This window comes from Cnephaeus nilssonii, assembly GCF_951640355.1.
Source record: "Cnephaeus nilssonii genome assembly, chromosome: 4".
Taxonomy (NCBI): Eukaryota; Metazoa; Chordata; class Mammalia; order Chiroptera; family Vespertilionidae; genus Cnephaeus; species Cnephaeus nilssonii.
The window spans coordinates 87,179,531-87,197,916 of NC_137075.1; the positions used below are offsets into that span (position 1 = coordinate 87,179,531).

Genomic DNA, 18,386 nt, shown 5'->3' on the forward strand with positions numbered 1-18,386 from the left:
GAGGGATAAGACACAAATCAAGCCAACCAACCAAACAAACAACAGAAAGTGCCCCAAAGGTCAGTGCCTCAGGAACAACTGGCAAATGGAGAAGGGGTGATAGGAATCAAGGGAAAAGCCTCGAACAGAAGATGTCAGTGTGGTGGAAATGCTGCTCCCTTCTCTCTAGGCTCTCAAGTCTGGAAATTCAGTTAAAAAGATCATCTTATACTAGAGAAGGAAGAGAAAGAGGGAAAGCTGTAAATACTTTTAATGTTTATATTTTATATAAAAAAGAAGTTATAAAATTTAAATAGCTGATTCAAGTTAAAAATCTGTTGTTGTATAATTTAACCAATTAAAAAGATTTCTGATCTCTTGACTCCAAGTCCAATATTCTCTCCACATTGATCCTTCATTTCTTATAGAGCCCTCACTGTCAGGTTTTTCTTTAGAAAACAAATCTGAAGTAATTTGTAAGTAAATAATCAGCACTTCAAATGTATGGCACTCTGGCTGAGGTAGCAGGAGGCCTGGCAGGACTAGCACCCCATGGAGGCCACCCCTAGGTGGGCCTCTGCTGCCAGCGCTCCCTGCAAAGAACCTGTGAGACGAACCTGGGGCCTCTGGGTGTCTCCTGGGCACTGCCATGCCCCGAGCTGGGCGCTCCTTTCAGCGGCCAGCCACATCCTTGGCTTCATTCCACTTTGATTCTGGTCAGTTCCCACCTTCCTTCTCCGCAGAGTTTCAGAATCAAGGAGTGAAACTACAAGAGATCACCACCATGCAGAGGTCAGGCTGCCCTGGCCATCACGAGGCCATTGACGCCCTGTCCTCTGCCACCCCACCCCCCATTTCGAGGGGCCTCTGGCCCCAGCCAGGCTCAGCCATTGGGTTCTTCCTCCTCCTCAGCCGCCCTGTGAGCACAGGTACCTTCTCGAGGCTGCGCCGATGTCCCACGCTGATAAACGTTATGCCTAGCTGCTGGCCGACACGGTAGAGTTCACTCTCCACCTCCTCCGTCAGGGCACTGGTGGCTTCATCAAGCACTGAGGGCAGAACCCGGTGGGAAGAGATGGAGAACTGCTCCTGCCTGCCTGTTTCTCCTTCAACCCACATTCACCTCCGGCGGGGACCCAGAGGGGGGCTGAAAGCTGCTCTGGCTTATGGGAACCCAGCCTTAGAGAGGATGGGCCAACCGAGCAGAGGCCAAGCTCCATCTCAAAAGCGTTCAGCCAGAAGAAGGACAAACCCCTCAGCTTCCTATAGATCAGCACCAGACACGGCCTGGGACCACTCAATCCAGGGAATCCTGCTTCCCCACAGGATGGCAGTCCTTGGAAAAATTCACACCAGTCATCCCTCTGCAGGCACAGCTCGGGGATGCCCATTTATGGATGGCAGAGCATAACGTCACAAGCTCTCTCAAGGCAGCTCCAGCTGCAGCGATGGCAGGAAGCTTATTGCAACACATCCAGGGCCACTCTGATGCCAAGCACTGCTGCCTTATGGGCAGAGACCTGCCATCCTCTCCTGCAGGGACAGACATGCCCACCAATACAGGCGAGTTCTCCTACAACACCAACCCTGCCCAGGTGTGCATGAACACACGCTGCTACCTGTGGGCACACACAGCACCTGGCATGCACACTTACAGGGCAGACCTCACCTGCGTACTTCGGCTGCAGGTAGAAGAGCCGGGCAAAAGACAGCCTCTGCATCTCTCCGGGGGACAGAACGTCATACCTGAGGAAAGGGAACGAGAGGACGACTGGAGGAAGGCGTATAAAGTCTGGCCTTTGCCTAGAATGGGTCTAGGCAGGAAGAGGTTCTTGCTACAGAGAGGCAGGCCCAGGACAGATGGATGTCACCTCCCCTTTCAATCACAGCCCTGCTGCCCACACAAGGTGAGGCTAAAACTCTGCTCCCAAAGGCATGAAACCTAGACTTTGAGGTCAAGGAGCCATTCCATCCCTTCAGTGGTCCCCTGGAACCCACTGTCTTTGGGGGAAATGGCTCTGGAGCATCCCAGCCCCCTTCTTACCAGTTCCAATCGACCTGGTGGTCCAGCCCCTCTGTCCGTGCCACCAAGTCGGACTGTAACACACCCAGAGGAAACGATGTCCATGAAAGTGCCCATCCTGCTTCCTGAGGAACCCCCAGTCCCCTCCACACGTGTGCCTGAGACAGACCTACACCCCACTGGCGTACCAAGGTGGGGGCAGTCTGCCCCGGGCAGAGAGGAATATCCTATCAGCTACATTGTTTAGACGTGTTGGAGCATGGTGACAAGAAATAATAGTTTTATTATTATTTTAAAATTCACTATAGAGTGTGCCCCCGTTTTGCCCATTATCTGGCCAACAATTCCCTCCGACACTTTTTACTCCCATTCTCCTTGCCCCAGGCTCGTCCTTCGAGTCCTGGGCTAGTGATCAATGCTACCAGGTGGCCTTGGACCTCAGGGTCCTGCCCTCACTTACCAGGCCTGCCAACTCCAAGAACCTCATGATCCTCTCGTCATCGGTAGAACCTGCAAAACAGACAGGCCTCCTTCAGAGGTCAGCTCCTCCTGGGCAGCCAGAATAGACGGGGCACGGCATGGCAAGGGGCAGGGGAGGGGACTCAGGATCTGGGCTGAGGCTCTAGAGGGCCAGGCTACAGGCCTAAGAAGGAAAGGTTCTGGTGAAGGAAGCAATCACCTCCCTTCCTCCAGTGGGTTCTCTCCTCCAGGAGGGGAGACAGACAAGATGAGGTCAGGGCACAGGCCCCACGAGTAAACAGTCGAGGAGGAGGGGACCCAACCTGAACCCAGCAGCCTGGCTGGGGCCTCTCCCAAAGGGCACAGGTGAGGCCGCAGTCAGAAAAGTAGGAACGACCGAAGTGGGAGAACATGCGCCGAGGAGGCCAGCTCACCTGAGTCCGGGTAGATCTCCTTCAGGGGGTATATCACCTGATAAAGCAAACAGCACACTGGCCTCGGCCCAGGCCAAGCTGGGGCTGCACACAGCCCACCCTCCCTCAGAACCAGCCCAGGAACCGCCAGAGGCCGGGCTCCTATCCACCCGAGGAGAGTCAGGAACGCCCTGGCCAAGGGCCCCGTGGGAGAGGCCATGTTGGTGGACAGTGGGCCAGGGTCACTGCAATCTCCAGAGCGTGTCTGGAGGAAAGAGCCTGTGAGGTTCCTGAGGGCAGAGCCCCCCGAATCCACCCTTGGTGTTCAACAAACGCTGTGATCTTTCGGTTGCAGCCCCCACAGGTTAACCGGTCCCGGAGTTGCTCTGAGTAGATGGCCCAACTCATGGATGTGAATAACATACAGGGGTGGGCAAAGTGGGTTTACAGTTGTGAGTACCTGAAATAGGGTTTATTCTTGTATTATTATTCATTAATCACTATATTATTTGTATTACAATTGAAAACCTACACAACCGTAGACCTACTTTTGCCCACCTCTGTATTCTTAGAGCCAGGGAGTTCCTGGATACAGGCCATTTTATTACCCCACCTCTATGCCATAGCTCCCTAGGGCTGAGGCCTGCATACTGCCAGAGGACCCAGTTGCAAGGGGGGCTGGGGGAGGGTGAGGAGTGGGCCCCAGGCTGACCTGCTCCCGAAGGGTGCCGTCGGTGAAGAATGGCTTTTGTGGCAGGAACAGCACCCCATGGGGTCCAAAGTCCACCAGCATCTGCATTGAGCCTGTAGAGACCATGAAACCTCCATTATGAGATCTCCCAGGGAAGGTAACGGTTTCTCACCCCTTTGCCACACACACACACACACACACACACACACCCAAGCCAAGGCTGGCTCAGGGCAGGGAGGCTGGTTCTCACCTCGTGTGCTCGCCCAGAGGCCACCCAGCACTCGGAGCAAGGAGGTCTTGCCGGTGCCCGTGTTGCCGGTGATGAGCAGGCTCTGCCCCTCGGAGATCTTCAGGCTCAGATCCTTGATTAAGGGCTTGTTAGAGGAGGGCGCGGAGATGCAGACCCGATCAAGGAGAAAGGCTGTGTCCGCTGGCTCTGCTGCTGGCCATCCTGGGGCCCTGGGGTTAGAGAAGGGAGGGGGTGGGGAAGATCCAGCGTCAGTATTGCCAAGGGCAAGCTTTTCTCCTTGGGGATGTCACCTCTGGGTTGGGGTTATGGGCTGAATTGTGTCATCAAAATCACATGCTAAACTCCTAACCCCTAGTATCTCAGGATGTAACCACATCCTTAAAGGGGAGATTACATCATGAGGCCCTTTGGGTAGGGCCCTAACGCAATATGTCCTTTAGGAAGGGGGAGATGTCAGGAGCGTGCACGCAGAAAGGCCATGTGAGGACTCAGTGAGAAGGCAGCCGTCTGCAAGCCAAAGAGGTGGGCCTTGGGAGAAAACAAGGACTTTTAGACTCAACTGGGAGAAGATCAATGTTTGCTGTTTAAGCCAACCAGTCTGTGGTACTCTGTTACGGCAGCCTGAGCACACCAACACCGAGGTGGAGCTGGGGCACCTGCTTTGTGCCAGGCTGGCAAAGCCCCACACATGACTGATGTTAGTCAGTCTTAAAACTCATGAATCACAGGTATTATCCCCCCTTGGCAGATGAGGAAGCCGAGTCAGGTGGCTAAGTAATTTGCTCAGGGGCACAGAGCTGAATTGGTCTCATTCTAATGTGGGTGAGTCCCCAGGGTGTCCCAGTGCGACTAGAGGACTGAGGGCAAGGACGGGAGTGGTAACAAATATAAACAGTTCTGGGGTTCCCGGCTCTCCGAGGACGCCCGTCTCCCCTGAGACCAGCAGCTCTGGTTTCCTGCAGTCCCAGCACCAGCACACCAGCCTCCGGGCTCACAGTTGCGTGAAGCGTGCATTTTGAATGGGGCGACAGTTAAGGCTTTAGTTCCTGAGCAGAGAGTTGAATGTAGGTCCTGGATTTCAGAAAATTTCCATTTTCAAAAGCTTACTCTGTAGACACTGTCCAAGTACTTTCTATAAAGGATGGTATCTAATCCTCACAACCCTAAGAGGAAGGTGCCATGAATGTTCCCTTTATAGAGGTGAAGAAAGTAAGACACAGAACAGTTAAGTAATTCTGCCCCAGAAAAGCAAGGACATGAACAAATCTTTAATGCAGAGAGAGGTCAGAAACATCAGAGCCTGCAGAGATACAGGAGTACAGACACGCCCGGCCTGCATGGGGCCTGCGGACAAAGACCAGGAAAGGGACAGGAAAGGGACAGGCGGCAGGGCTCAGTGAGAGGAAGAGGGAAAGGGAAGAGGAGGCCACTAGTCAGATTCTAACTCAGGCCCAGGCAGGTGTGTGCACTTTGTTCCACCAGCTGGGGGGGGGGGGGGGGGGACGGTGGAAATTAACACAACGGACGCCAGAACAGCAACACCTATTATAAACGTTTGCCACGTGCCAGGCACAAGCCACAGATTTCTCTCAGTTGCTCCACACAGCCCTGCTGCCCAGCTGGGCAGTCCCAGAGCCTGAATTCTCACCAACGCTCACACTGCCACCCAGACTCACCTGTGTGAGTCCCACTCGCTCTCGTCCAGGAGCTCGCCGTCCTGTGACTTCAGGGACATGTCCAGCAGGGTCTCCTGAAGCTCCCCAATCCTGGGCGAGAAGTGAAAGCCTGAGGCAGGCGTTTGGGGGCCCAGGTAAAGGTAAGAATCCTTTTTCTCTCATGCTCACTAGGATATGGGGAGTTTTTCTGTTCCTTTTCTCACTCAGCCCCTTCTCCCAGTGCACCAGCTTTGCTCAGAAACTAGAGTTGTGGGGTGCAGCCTCACCTGTGTGTGTAACCAGCCACATCCGAGAGCGTGGTGGAGAGGTCGATGAGCCGGGTGAAGCAGCTGATGAGATAAATGCACACGAAGGCATTCTGGATGGAACGGGAGCAGTGAGCACAGGCCTTGACCCCCAGGCCCTAGGTCCTGGGCCCTGGGCCGGGGGCAGCATGAGGTGTCATCATGAGGGATTCTCACCTTGCTGACCAGGGTGCTGAGCTCTGTGGGGCTAAGGTCTCCATAGACGCCACTGAAAATGGGGATTGCGATCACAACATAACTCAGGATGCTGCCCAGATAGTCAAACGTGTTGATACCGACTGTGGAAGACATACTGCGTGAGATCCTGGAACATTCCTGTGCTCTGAGGGGAACGGAAAGCCAAGCAGGACCAAGCTATTCCCTGGATCCTCATGCTCCTGAGGACACACAGGGCGAAGGCAGTGGCTCTCCCTGGTTAATCCCTTCAGCAGAGCAAACGTATCAGTGTGGAGAAAAGTGGGGAGAGGAGGGGAGGGGAAGGAAGGGGAGGAGAGGGGAAGGAAGGGGAGGGGAGGGGAAGGAAGGGGAGGGGAGGGAAGGGGAGGGGAAGGAAGGGAAGGGGAGGGGAGGGCAGGGCAGAGCAGGCGAGGAGACAGGAAGGGAGGGGAGGGGAGGGGGACTATCCCGATCCTGTGGTTCCTGCCTCCCGGGTTCCCTCTACTTACTGTACAGCCAGAGCTCCTTGGACATCAGCTCCCGCTGGGTCTGAAGGAGTCTCTGCAGCCTGCGGTCCGTCCTCATGTGCTCCACATGCCCAGCTCTGATGAGAAAGGCTGGAATGTCCACGGGGTCCGGAGAGCCTCAGCCAGGCTGGGGACCGTCCCTCATCACACCCTCCGTTAGGGACTAAGCTCATCCGAATGGTCTTCCCCTCTGACCCTAACACTAGCACCCACTTACTGCTTCACTCATTCAACATGGTATTGTCTGCAGAAAGAACCTGAACTCTCGATTGGCCAGACCTGGTTCAAATCCTGGCTCTGGTTAGCTACTAGCTGGGCGACAGACTGATTACTTAAGCCCAGGAGCCTCAATTTTCTCATCTGTAAGATGGAGCTTGTAATAACCTACCTAACAGGCTGGAGTGAGAATTTCTGAATATTAAGGGCTAGGCACATGAAGGGACCCCAACAGATAACAGCTGCTATCATTAGACAAAGGTACAGGGAGGAGGACGCTACGTGGCAGGCTCCGTGCTAGTCAGTGTGGCACAGAGGCGGTAAGACAGTCCCAGTTCAGGGGGCAGGCAGATGCTCCGCACTCTTCACCTGGAACATGGAAAGTGTGACTACACAGAGCATCTTCGAGCTCTGGAACTAACAGGCTTGGGCACTCATGAAGCCTAGGAAGGCTCTCTGGAGGAGGTGACCTGGCTTCTAGGACAGGCAGCAAAGGTGGGGTGGACAGAGGGGGCATTGCAGAGTTTACATAAAGATGGGCACAGAGGCTACAAAAGAACACACCCAGAGCTCCAAGAACCAACCTGCTTCCCCCAGAGCCCAAAGCTTCATGAGCAGAAACTGCAGAATCCAAAAACTTAGCACACACCCACCCTACCACACTACCAAACCCCAGATCAGTCCTGGTATTCTTGGCGCCCCCAGGTGGTGGAAGCTGAAAACTGCTAGTGACTGGCAGAAGCGCAAAGGTCCCAGCGCTCTTGAGTCCAGGTGCTCCAAGACAGCTCCCGTCCTTAAACACCAACCTCTGGGCCTGCCTGCCAATGACTCCCGCGGCCTCACAGGAGGCAGCACGGGCCTCCCCTGGCCCTGAGGGAAGGAATGGGATTTCACAATGCTCCTGTCAGGAGACCAAACACAGCCGCACGTGGACCGCACGTGGACAGCGCTTGTAGGGAGCAGGACTGCCAACCCGAGGCTCCCATTCCCGCCTGTACCACCGAGCAGCTTTGGACGTCAGCAAGACGAGAAGGCATTCGCTCATTTCATCCTTGGAACCAATTTAGGCCCCATGCTAGGTCACCGAGAGGAACAAATCCCTGGGCTTACACAGGATGAGGCAGACAAGGACAGTGAGATGCGGGGAGAGGATCACAGCCCGGGATGGTGGGAGGGTTGTACCATTCAGCTCTCCTTCTCTGCCATCTCCCCTGGCAGCTCTGATCAGGGAGAGGGAACTACTCCCACTAAACTCACCTGAAGAAAGCAGCAGGCTCAGCATTCACACGGATCTGCATGTGCTTGAACCTGAGCAGACCAAAGGAAAACGTGTGCTGACAATGGGCAGTACCGACCCCCGTTTGGAGGCCTGGATCAAGACCTCCAGACAAAGGGGAGTCCAGCTCCACCTCGAAACTGCAGCTTTCTCCCCAATCCTTCTGTGGACTGTCATGGGGTGTGTGTTGGGGGGGAAAGTGGGGGGTCCCAGGCCTAGGCAGGGTGGTCCCTTGCCTATCTCCAGAGAGGACAGGTGCTCATAGCACCTTCTCCTCCCAGGGCTGGGCCTGAAGGAGGAGTCACGGAGCACAGAGTAGGGGGACGAATCCATCGGCTCATCTGAAACAGGTGGTTAAAACAGAAGCACTGAGAAGGCCAAGATGTGATGATGTTCACCAACCAGACACTGTTCCCAGTGCTTCTCATGTATAATCTCAATTAATCCTCACAGTTCCCTCATAAGCAACAGTCCCATCCCTATTTTAGGATGGGGAACCAAGTTCAAAGAGATTAAAGACCTCAGCCAAGAGCACATGCTAGCAACGGGCATAGCTGGGATTTGAACTCAGGCACCTTACCCCAGATCCCATTCCTTAACCATTATGCCCAGCCCTCAAACCTCCAACCCCGGAGACACACCTGAAATCCCCCTCCAGCTTTTCCTGCTGCACCAGCTTCGCCACAATGGGCCCCATCAACATCTTGTTCACCACGGTCCCCAGGATGAAATACCCGAAGATGCTCACGGGCCCGAGCCAGCCTGTGCTGAAAGGCAGAGACAGGGATGGTGGGGGGCGCCACGTATGCCCGCAGGCCTCGGCCCTGATGCCTGCCCCTTTCAGGCAGCCCCTGTCGGGTCTCAGCCACCCTGTGAGGTCTCGGCTCCCGTGCGGGGGCATCTGGTACCCAGGCTACGCTGTCGGAGCACCAGACCCCTGTGACACTGAAACGCCACGGGGCCCCCGGGAGGGCAGGGCCCTCAGCATGTGCGGTAAGACTGGCATGCAGGTGGGAGGAAGGGAGGACTGGCCTGGGAGAGCTCGTGTGAGCGAGGGACCTCTGGGGGAACACCTGCAGGAGCGGAGGAGGGGCTGTGGCGAGAGAGGCTTCACCTCTGGAAGCACTGGTAGGTGTAATAGCCGAGGGTGAAGGGGGAGATGATCAGCTGGCTGGCCATGCTGCTGAGCTGCCGGCAGAACCGCTCCACGTCCTGGCTGATGCGCTGGTCCCTGGAACCAACACCACAGAGTAACGGACCCAGGGAGCTGAGCTCGAGGGTTGAGAGACTAAGACAGTTCCATGTTACCCCGCCTTTCAGTGACCCTGGGGGGAAGACGGACCCCTACAAGGGCTGGTTTTCCAGAAGCCATGAGACCCTCAGGATCCTAAACAGGGTTCTGAAGAGTTGCTTCTGATGGTGCCTCAGTTTACTCCTCAGAAAAATGGACAACTGGAAGGCCCAGCACCCCAGGGTCTTGGTCCGGTTCTGAGGGTAGTTAAGCTGAGTTTCTGGATGATCAGGGAAGCGATCCCATTTATCTCACTCCTCCCATTTTCTTTTACGAGCATGAGCCTGTCTCCACTTTTAGCTGTCTGGCTGTGGAAGCTTCTATGGGTTGAGCCATAGAGAGAGGCCTAGGAGAGAGTTAAGCAGCAGCACCCTCCCAAAAATCGTTGCTGCAGAGCTCAGCTTGAGCTGAGAAAAGGTCATCATCTCAGGCAAAAAAGTGCCTGGGGAGGGGGGGTGGAGAGGGTGCCCAGTGGGGAGGGAATGAGTATGAGGAGAGACCCCATATATCCCATCGCACCAGAGCCACACCGACTCCTATTTCCAATGAGACGTGACCTTGGGCAAGTCCCCTGCATTCTCTGGGCCTGTTTCCTCACCTGTAAATCACAACAGCTAACTTACAGTGGAACACGTGCTCCGTCCAGGCACTGCCTATGTGTATTACACGAGTATCGTTTCACCCTCACTATATTCTTTGAAATAGGAAGTATTCTCCTCATTTTACAGAAAGGGAACCTGGGGCTTACTAGTGAACGTAAGGCCTATAAACGGGGAAGTGACAGTATAAAGATTTAAATCCTAGACTGAGTCCTGGACAGCCATTTTTTACTGCTAGAAATCCGAAAGCTGGTTTCCTAGCTTTTTCTAGCAAGGACACACTCTTCAGAGGGGGCCTGATTTGGAAGCCCAGGATATGAAACGGACACAAGGGAGCTGCTCCTATTTTTAGCTTCTTGTTCTCAGCCCTACAGCCTGTCCAGGCCTCCTCTGCAGCGCACCCTGCCCCCCTGGCTCTTATCAACACATGCAGGTAACTGTAGATAATCTCCAAGGGATCTGCCGCAGGAACGCTCCAGGGCTGATCCGGGTAGACAGAACCACGCAGAGGGCAGTGAGGACTGAGCGGGGAGGCCTACGGGTTATCGACGTCATCCCGCAGCACGTTGAGGGTGTAGTACACGCGGCCGCGGAAGTAGAGGTGGTGGAGATGCTCGGTGAGGTCCTTCCTCCAGCTCACATACAGCAGGTTGCAGGTGAACTGGTCAAAGCTCTTCAGCTGCGCAGTGGGGGAGGCAGGGGAAGGGAGGGAAAGGGAGAATGGCTTCCGGCAGGTCTCAGCTCAAAGCTCAGAAAGCATCTGCTGACCAGGCCCAGGCCACTCCAATGACTGCCCACTCAGCACTTCCTCTTGTTTGAAGCCACAAGTCACGGGACTTTTCCCTTCCTCACTCACCCACATGTTCATTCCGTCACCAAACAGCGAAGGGCTTACCAAAGGCAAGGCCCTCTAGTCCCTTTCTACATCATACTGCCTTCATCTGAGAGCAGGTGAGCTTCTGGAGATTGGAAACAATGTTTCCTATTCCATTTATGTTCTTACTTTTCTGTCCCAAAACATGGAACAGGGCTCTGTATACATAGGTACTTACTGACAGAGGACACATCAAAAGTGCCAGAGTGTGATGAGATGGCTTCCCTAAGAACCAAGAAAGCAAGCAGTACAGCCTGACGGAGTCCTAACAGAGCCCCGACTCTCATCATCCCCCCGTTATGTGGCACCTGTTTGCTGAGCACGGGGGAAATAACAATGAGCTCCGTCTAGCCAGGGAGCAGACAATTACAAGGGTGTAAGGAGTGTTACCGCAGAGGTAAACTCAAAGTATTCAGCACGAAGAGAAAAGGACAGAGTTTGGTGGAGGGAACATGGAAGAGAAAGCTGAGGAGGACTTGAAGGTGAGGCATCTTGAAAAGTGAGCAGGCATTAATCAAGTAAGCGCGAGGTGGGGGAAGGAGGCCGTTCTGCAAGAAAACAGCAGGTGCAAAAGCTGGGAGGTGTGACACGGAGCCAGCTGAGTCACAGGCTCAGTCCCAGAGGAAGAGCAGCTCTGGCTGCTGATCGTGAAGCAAGAGTTCTGGGAATGGAAAGAACAATGATCATTTCCGCCAAGTGCTGAATTAAACCAGAACCTCGTGGCCTAGGCCTGTGAGCTTGAAACACTCGAGGAATTGGCCCCAGTGGGCCAGCAGCAACATCAATGTCCTACCTAAGGTTCCTAGAAAAGGCAGGGAACACACACCCACAGCTTGATTCCTACTTCCTAGGGACTAGGTGACCCTGGGCATTCCACTCATGCTAGGCTGGAGAGAGAGAGACACGGGGAGAAGACCTTACCATGGAGTTGAGAACGATGAGCACAACAGCCAGGAATGTCAGGGTCTTAAACCCACCCAAGTCTTTGTTTCCCAGGACCCCGTAGTATTGACTGGGGATCAAGCCAACCTGGTAGATCACCAGTTGTTCTGGGGGGAGGGAGAGGAGTCAGACATCAGTGATGAGGGGAGGGGTGGGGAAAGGAGGAAGGCTTCCTCTGAGTCCTTGCCTCATCAACACACCAGAGAGAAGGAAAGGGACCCAAAACCAGGACTGCCCTCCCCCAACTAGCCCGGACTCACTCACTCACCCAGGAGGGCCACACCCAAAAGGGTCAGGAACATCAAGGCATTCTGTGATGAGCAAGAGGGAAACAAAACCTTTTGTATCTGCAGGAACCGCTGGAGAAACTGCAGATCTAATCTGGGCCTGAAGAATAGAAGGAGAAGAAGAGAAACTTAACCTTTTGCACTCGGATGTCGAGTGTGACTCGACACGGTTAGCATCGGTAGCAACTCTTTTTTAAAAAAAAATATTTTTATTGATTTTTTACAGAGAGGAAGGGAGAGGGATAGAAAGCTAGAAACATCGATGCATCGACCAGCTGCCTCCTGCACACCCCCTAGCGGGGATGTGCCCGCAACCAAGGTACATGCCCTTGACCGGAATCAAACCTGGGACCTTTCAGCCCACAGGCCGACGCTCTATCCACTGAGCCAAACCGGTTTTGGCAGTAGCAACTCTTTTTATACTCTTTGAATGTACCAATAATTTAAAATATAAAAAAATCCAAATAAATAAGTTTGTATGAAAAGAAACTCCAGGTTTTTATTCTACTGCCGCGCTTTGTAAAATCTGGGATATTTAAAAAATTAAATCCCGAGTAGAATAAAGGAATCAAGAAAAAAGCAAGCGAGTGCAAAGGGTTAAGAGGGCATTTGAGCCTTAGAGCAGATACCAAGCTTAGCTACACTGTTCGGGGCCAAGGGGTGGGAGTGTTCAATATTCAAGCCATGCGGATGGTAGGGTGGGAACAGGGATAGAAATTTCTTTAAGTTGAATAATGCCATAAAAGGTTATTTACAGTAAACAACAACAACAACATAGTTAATAAAGAATCTTTAGCCACATCCTCTTGATGGTCATAAACAAGACAAGGAAGTCCACTTCATCAAGGATTTCAAGGTCCTGGCTGAAGGAATAAAGCAAGATAAAGAAATGAGGTAGAAGGATTGAAAGGGAAGAGATTAAATTGTCATTATTTGCAGATGAGTGAACATTTACATAGGAAACACAAGCAAATAAGTAAACAAAATGTTGTTAATAAGAGGAATTAAGCTAGATATAGGGTCAACAGACAAATATCACTCTATACCAACTATCACCAACTGGAAAATATAAAGAAAGTGTCATTTATAAAAGTAAGAAAAGCATAGAAAACCTATAAACTATCCAGGAATTTACTTTAAAAAAAGAATATATAAGACATTTTGGAGGAAAAACAAAAACTCTATGATAGGTTGTGAAATAAAGAAGAGCTGGCAGAACTTAACACTATAAAGACCTCATTTCTGCCCTAGCAGGTTTGGCTCATCGGCCTGCGGACTGAGGGGTCCTAGGTTCGATTCCAGCCAAGGGCACATGCCCAGGTTGTGGGCTCGATCCCCAATGGGGGCATGCAGGAGGCAGCTGATCAATGATTCTCTCTCATCATTGATGTTTCTATCCCTCTCTGAAATCAATAAAGAAATAGATTTAAAATAAATAAATAAATAAATAAATAAATAAATAAATAAATACCTCATTTCTAACAAACGTAGTCTACAAATTTAACATACCAATCAAAAACAGGACTTCTCTGAGAAACTTTATATGGAAATAAAAGTCCATGAATAGCTTAGGACAATTGTGAAGGAGGAGGAAGAGACCCAAACCACCAGGTTATAAAGACATTATCATATATTATAGGGCTGGAGTAATGCCAAAATGTGTTATTAATACAGGAACAAAAAAAGCAATGGGGCAGGGGAAGCAATGAAATAGAGACCCAAAAATAAAAAAATAGACCTATGTTTGCATGGGCTCATAATAGAGGATACATCACAAGAAAGGACATATTATTAGTTGGCAACACTGATTAAACATGTACTATGTACCCAGTACTGTTCTACACGTCTTACATGTATGAATCCACTTAATTGTCACAGCTGTAAGATATAGAGACTATCTCCTGTTTTATGGACGAGGAACTGAGGCACTTGCCCTGCCACCCACCTGGTAAGCAGCAGCATTGGGTTTTGAACACAGGCAGCCGGGCTCTAAGAATCTGTGCTCATAACTAAGCTACCCAGCTTCTCTAATTTTTAATTAATTCATTACTTATTAATTAAAAATGGTGGAGGAAAATTTAGGTCATTACCTTAAATCATTTATAAAAATAAACTTTAACAACTCCAAATGGATTAAAAATTTAAATGTGAAAAGTAACGTTAGTACTTAGTTAACATAAGGAAATGTAGAATATCTCAATGAAGATATAGTGGGAAGGCAATTCATTCTTTCCTTTTTTTTTTTTTAGAAAAGCAAGCAAGAATTTATTGACCACAGCAAAAACATTCCCAGGGCAGTAAAACAAGGAAGGGCATAGAAAAAGCAATAGAAGAGCCTAGGCTGAGCTGCTATGGTTCGCTGGGAAGTCAGAGAAAAAGGAGGGAAGGGGGCCTTGGAGACAGGTTCAGGGGGTTAGATGAGCTGCTGCTGACCATTGCTCCCCTGGTTGCAGGTCTCATGTGGGGAAAGGAGAGTGGGAAGGGAACGGCACAGGCATGCTCCCTGGAGCTACAGCATGCTGGCAATTCTTTTTTTTTTTTTTTAATATCTGTTTACTGATTTCAGAGAGGAAGGGAGAGGGAGAGAGTGATAGGAACACCAGTGATGAGAATCATTGATTGGCTGCCTCCTGAATGCCCCCCACTGGGGATCGAGCCTGCAACCCGGGCATGTGCCCTTCAGTCCACAGACCAATGCTCTATCCACTAAGCCAAACCAGCTAGGACCAGGTCCGGCAAATTCTTAAATAAGACCCCAAAACCACAAACTGTAAAGAGGAAAACAAATGAATTTAACTTAGAATGAAACATTTTTGTTCAATACAATGTCAAAGATTAAGTTAAAGAATTGGAGAAGGTATTTGCACGGTGTAAAACCAAAGAGGAATTAAAATCCAGAGCATACAAGGAATTCCTGCAAGTCAGGAAACCAGGAAATCCATAAAAAAATAGGAAAAGGATATAGGCAATTCAGATGCCCTAGCCGGTTTGGCTCAGTGGATAGAGCATCAGCCTGCAGACCAAAGGGTCCCAGGTTCAATTCCAGTCAAGGGCATGTACCTTGGTTGCAGGCTCCTCCCCCGCCCGGGGCCCTGGTCAGGGCAGGAGCAGGAGGCAACCAATCGATGTGTTTCTCTCACATCGATGCTTCTCTCTGTCTTTCCCTCTCTTCCACTCTCTCTAAAAATCAATGGAAAAATATTCTCAGGTAAGGATTAACAAAAAGAGAGAAAAAAATGCTTAATATATGAATATTAACACAATGGGATATCACCTTACACTCGATAAACATTAAAAAACCAAACAATATCAAACGTTGGCGGGGGGTGGGGGGGGGGGGGAGTGGGGGAGATATGGGGAAACAGGGACCTTGATTCAATGCCCCAGGGAAGCATAACCTGGTGTGACCATTCCAGAGAACTATTTAGTAGAACAGGTATGACCCAGCATGGGATAGATAATCCAGAGAAAACCACCCCTACCCACAGGAGACAAGTGCGGTATGGTTTGTGGTGGTTAAAAGTTGGAAGCAGGTCCTGGCCGGGGAGCTCAGTTGGTGACGGTGTGCTACATCAAGGTTGCAGGTTCGATTTCCCACCAGGGCACATATAAGAAGCAACCAGTGAATCAGTGAATGCATAAATAAGTGGAAAAACAAATCAATGTTTCTCTCTCTCTTAAAAAAAAAAAAAAAAAAAAAAAAAGGAAGCCATCTAAGTGTCCATCACTAGGAGAATGTATAAGCAAAATGGGATCTAATGCACTCAGGTGTACCCAGAGGTGAAAACTAGATGACTATAGCATGTATGATCTCAAAAACACAATGCTGGGTAACAAGTTTTCCAAAAACTCACAGCGTATTATCATTTATATGAATTCCAAACCACGATCTTGCTAGGTAACATATATGCAAACCTATGTAAAGTGGGCTGTAAAGACACCCCCTTAAGATACACCAGAGTGTATGTCTCAGAAGGGGAGCGAAAGGGGTTTGAGACTAAGGAACGAAAGATGATAAATAAAACATGGGCCACAGTGTGCCAAGAACTGAGCAGGGTGAACAACTCAATTCTGTGCACTTGAGGTGAAAGAAAAGCAGGGAGGGAGGAAGGAGAGAAAGAACCAGTTCCCCGGGAGAGGACCCCACACCCTGGCCGCGGGGGATGGCAGAAGCGAGAAGCTGGGAGGGCGCCTTCGGATCCCAGCGGAGGTGGGCGCCCCTTCGGGCGGCGGCTCTCCAAGCGCCGCGCACGAGAGCGGAGCCCCTTCCCCACACAGCCCCGGGTAGGGCGCCCCAAGGCCCGACCCTCCTCCACAGCCGCCCTGCTCACCTGGCGCCAGCCCCCGGCGCGGGGCCCCGAACCGCCATGACCCAGATCCCGACCCACCCCGGAGCTTCGCTGCCCCGGCGTCGGGTCGGATCGGGCAGAGTCCGAGGAGCGCAGAACGCACGACCGCCCACAGCGGGGCGGGGCCCCGAAGACCACCGAGACGGGCGGATAGAGAGGACACAGCCGCTCCCGGAAGCGGCCGATTTCTCTAAAAGAACCATAGAGTGCTGAGCATCACATTCTGTCGACCGGGCGACTAGAGCGCCCCTTGTGGATGTGGGAGGTTTACCCTTTGACAAGAGGTAGCCAAGAAATGTGACTGAAGTATTTTACAAGTATTTTAGACTCTGAATATAGTAGATATTTCATGCATTCTTCCAAAGAAGCCGTAGTGATCTTTTAACAACATAAATCAGACTTGAGGTTGCAGTTAGAATAAAATCCAAGGGTTTTCATGGCATAAGTGATCAGGTTCTCCCCTGGGTCAGCATGAAATGTTTCCTCCACTCTGTTTCCTCTTCAGGGTCTTTGCAATTACAGTTGTCTCGCCCTGGATCACTCTTCCCCCCACGCCTGAAGCTTTCCATGACTGGCTCTCTCATTAGTGCAATAGTCATCGCTCACCCTACCTAGAACATGCTGTCCAGCTCCATCATTCCCTATTTATTACAATACATTTTTATTTTCTTCACAGTATTTATCATTGAAATTATCTTGTTTCCTTGCGTATTGTTTGTCTTCCTCGATAAGAATAAACTTCGTGTGAGTGAAGTTTGACTATGGCTTGCTCATTGCTGTTGTATTCCTAGTACCTAGTGTCCACCCCCAAGGAAGAAAATACCTGCCCCATCTTCCATTCTCATGCAAATGAAGATCCCAAATTCTCAGTGTTTGAAGGGCTCCTAGTGGCTGTTGTGCTCAAAAATTTAAACGCATACACCACCACCACCACCACCACCACCACCACCACCACCAGAAAAACCAGAGCCTAGCAGCCGTTTCTAAACAGGGGCCTCTCAACACAAGCCCCACTTGAGCGGGAAGCCTGCCCTAAACTGTCTGACGTTTGCACTGGCCGGTGTTGCTCAGTGGCTCCAATGCACACACACACACTAATAAAAAGTAAAGGAAGAAAAAAGAAAAACAAAACAAAAAGTAAATAAATAACCAAAAAATAAACAAAACAAAAAACTTTTTAACTCCTTAATATCAAATAGCCTGTGTTCAAATTTCCAATTGTCTCATGATCTTTTTTTTTACAATAAAAAATAAAATCAGGATTTCAAATAAGGTCCACACATTGCAGTTGATCAATACATCTTTTGAGACTCTTTTTTTTTTTTTTTTAATGTATTTCAGAGAGGAAGGGAGAGGGGAGAGATAGAAACATCAATGATGAAAGACAATCACTGATTGGCTGCCTTCTGCATGCCCCCTACTGGGCATCGAGCTGGCAACCCTGGGCATGTGCCCTTGGCCAAAATCGAACCTGGGACCCTTTAGTCCACAGGCTGACGCTCTATCCACTGAGCCAAACCAGCTAGGGCTTGAGACTTTTTTTAATCCATAGATTCCTCCTCCACCACTTTAGACCAACCACCATCATCTCTCTCCTGTCCTGCAAAAACCTCCTAACTGCCCTGACCCGTTCGGCTCAGTGGATAGAGTGTTGGCCTGCAGTCTGAGTGGTCCTGGGTTCGATTCCAGTCAAGGGCATGTACCTAGGTTGCAGGCACATCCCCAGTGGGGGGTGTGCAGGAGGCAGCTGATGGATGTTTCTAACTCTCTCTATTGCTCTCCCTTCCTTTCTGTAAAAAATCAATAAAATATATTTAAAACAAAACAAAACAAAACAAAAAAACCCTCCTAACTGGTTTTCACACTTGCATTCTTTCTCCTGCTCTAATCCAGTTCCTCCCAGCCAGGGGGATCTGCAAAAATGTAAACCAGATTAACATCTCCCTTAAAACCCTTCAGTAGTTCAAAAGGCTCTAGTGCCCTGGCTCTACCTCCCACTCCAATTTCTTTAGGAAACCCTCTCTATGAAGAACTGTATTATTCCTTCCCATGGCACCCCGTTTTTCTCCTGAT

The 18,386-nt window shown here is 50.7% G+C and overlaps 1 protein-coding gene across 4 annotated transcripts; it reads right to left on the bottom strand.

The window, feature by feature from the left end:
• Window positions 1-233: 233 nt before the first annotated feature.
• Window positions 234-16,432, bottom strand: ABCD4 (ATP binding cassette subfamily D member 4). Of its 4 annotated transcripts, none has more exons than XR_013813454.1 (19): window positions 16,296-16,432; window positions 11,946-12,064; window positions 11,657-11,784; window positions 10,401-10,540; window positions 9,086-9,202; window positions 8,613-8,738; window positions 7,953-8,003; window positions 6,462-6,556; window positions 5,953-6,074; window positions 5,758-5,849; window positions 5,492-5,581; window positions 3,816-4,024; window positions 3,587-3,678; window positions 2,896-2,932; window positions 2,463-2,512; window positions 2,024-2,076; window positions 1,635-1,725; window positions 913-1,028; window positions 234-745 (listed from the first exon to the last, which is right to left on the bottom strand). XR_013813454.1 is itself a non-coding variant. In XM_079769646.1 (19 exons), the coding sequence occupies exons 1-19, from the start codon at window positions 16,331-16,333 to the stop codon at window positions 677-679; spliced, it is 1,821 nt and encodes a 606-aa protein (XP_079625772.1). In that variant the 5' UTR covers window positions 16,334-16,432; the 3' UTR covers window positions 234-676. The 4 variants fall into 4 exon arrangements, 3 of the variants coding, with proteins under 3 accessions (XP_079625772.1, XP_079625773.1, XP_079625774.1); XM_079769646.1 differs by having other exon boundaries at window positions 1,649-1,725; XM_079769647.1 differs by lacking the exons at window positions 11,657-11,784; window positions 16,296-16,432 and having other exon boundaries at window positions 1,649-1,725; window positions 11,946-12,016.
• Between the last annotated feature and the right edge of the window lie 1,954 nt (window positions 16,433-18,386).

Excerpts from the sequence above, each read along its gene's own strand:
- ABCD4 (XM_079769646.1), bottom strand. The coding sequence starts at position 16,333 with ATGGCGGTTCGGGGCCCCGCGCCGGGGGCTGGCGCCAG. Across the intron at positions 5,582-5,757 it reads GTGGCTGGTTACACACACAG|GATTGGGGAGCTTCAGGAGA; the intron begins GTGAGGCTGCAC and ends CTTCTCGCCCAG. Across the intron at positions 3,679-3,815 it reads CCTCTGGGCGAGCACACGAG|GCTCAATGCAGATGCTGGTG; the intron begins GTGAGAACCAGC and ends TGGTCTCTACAG.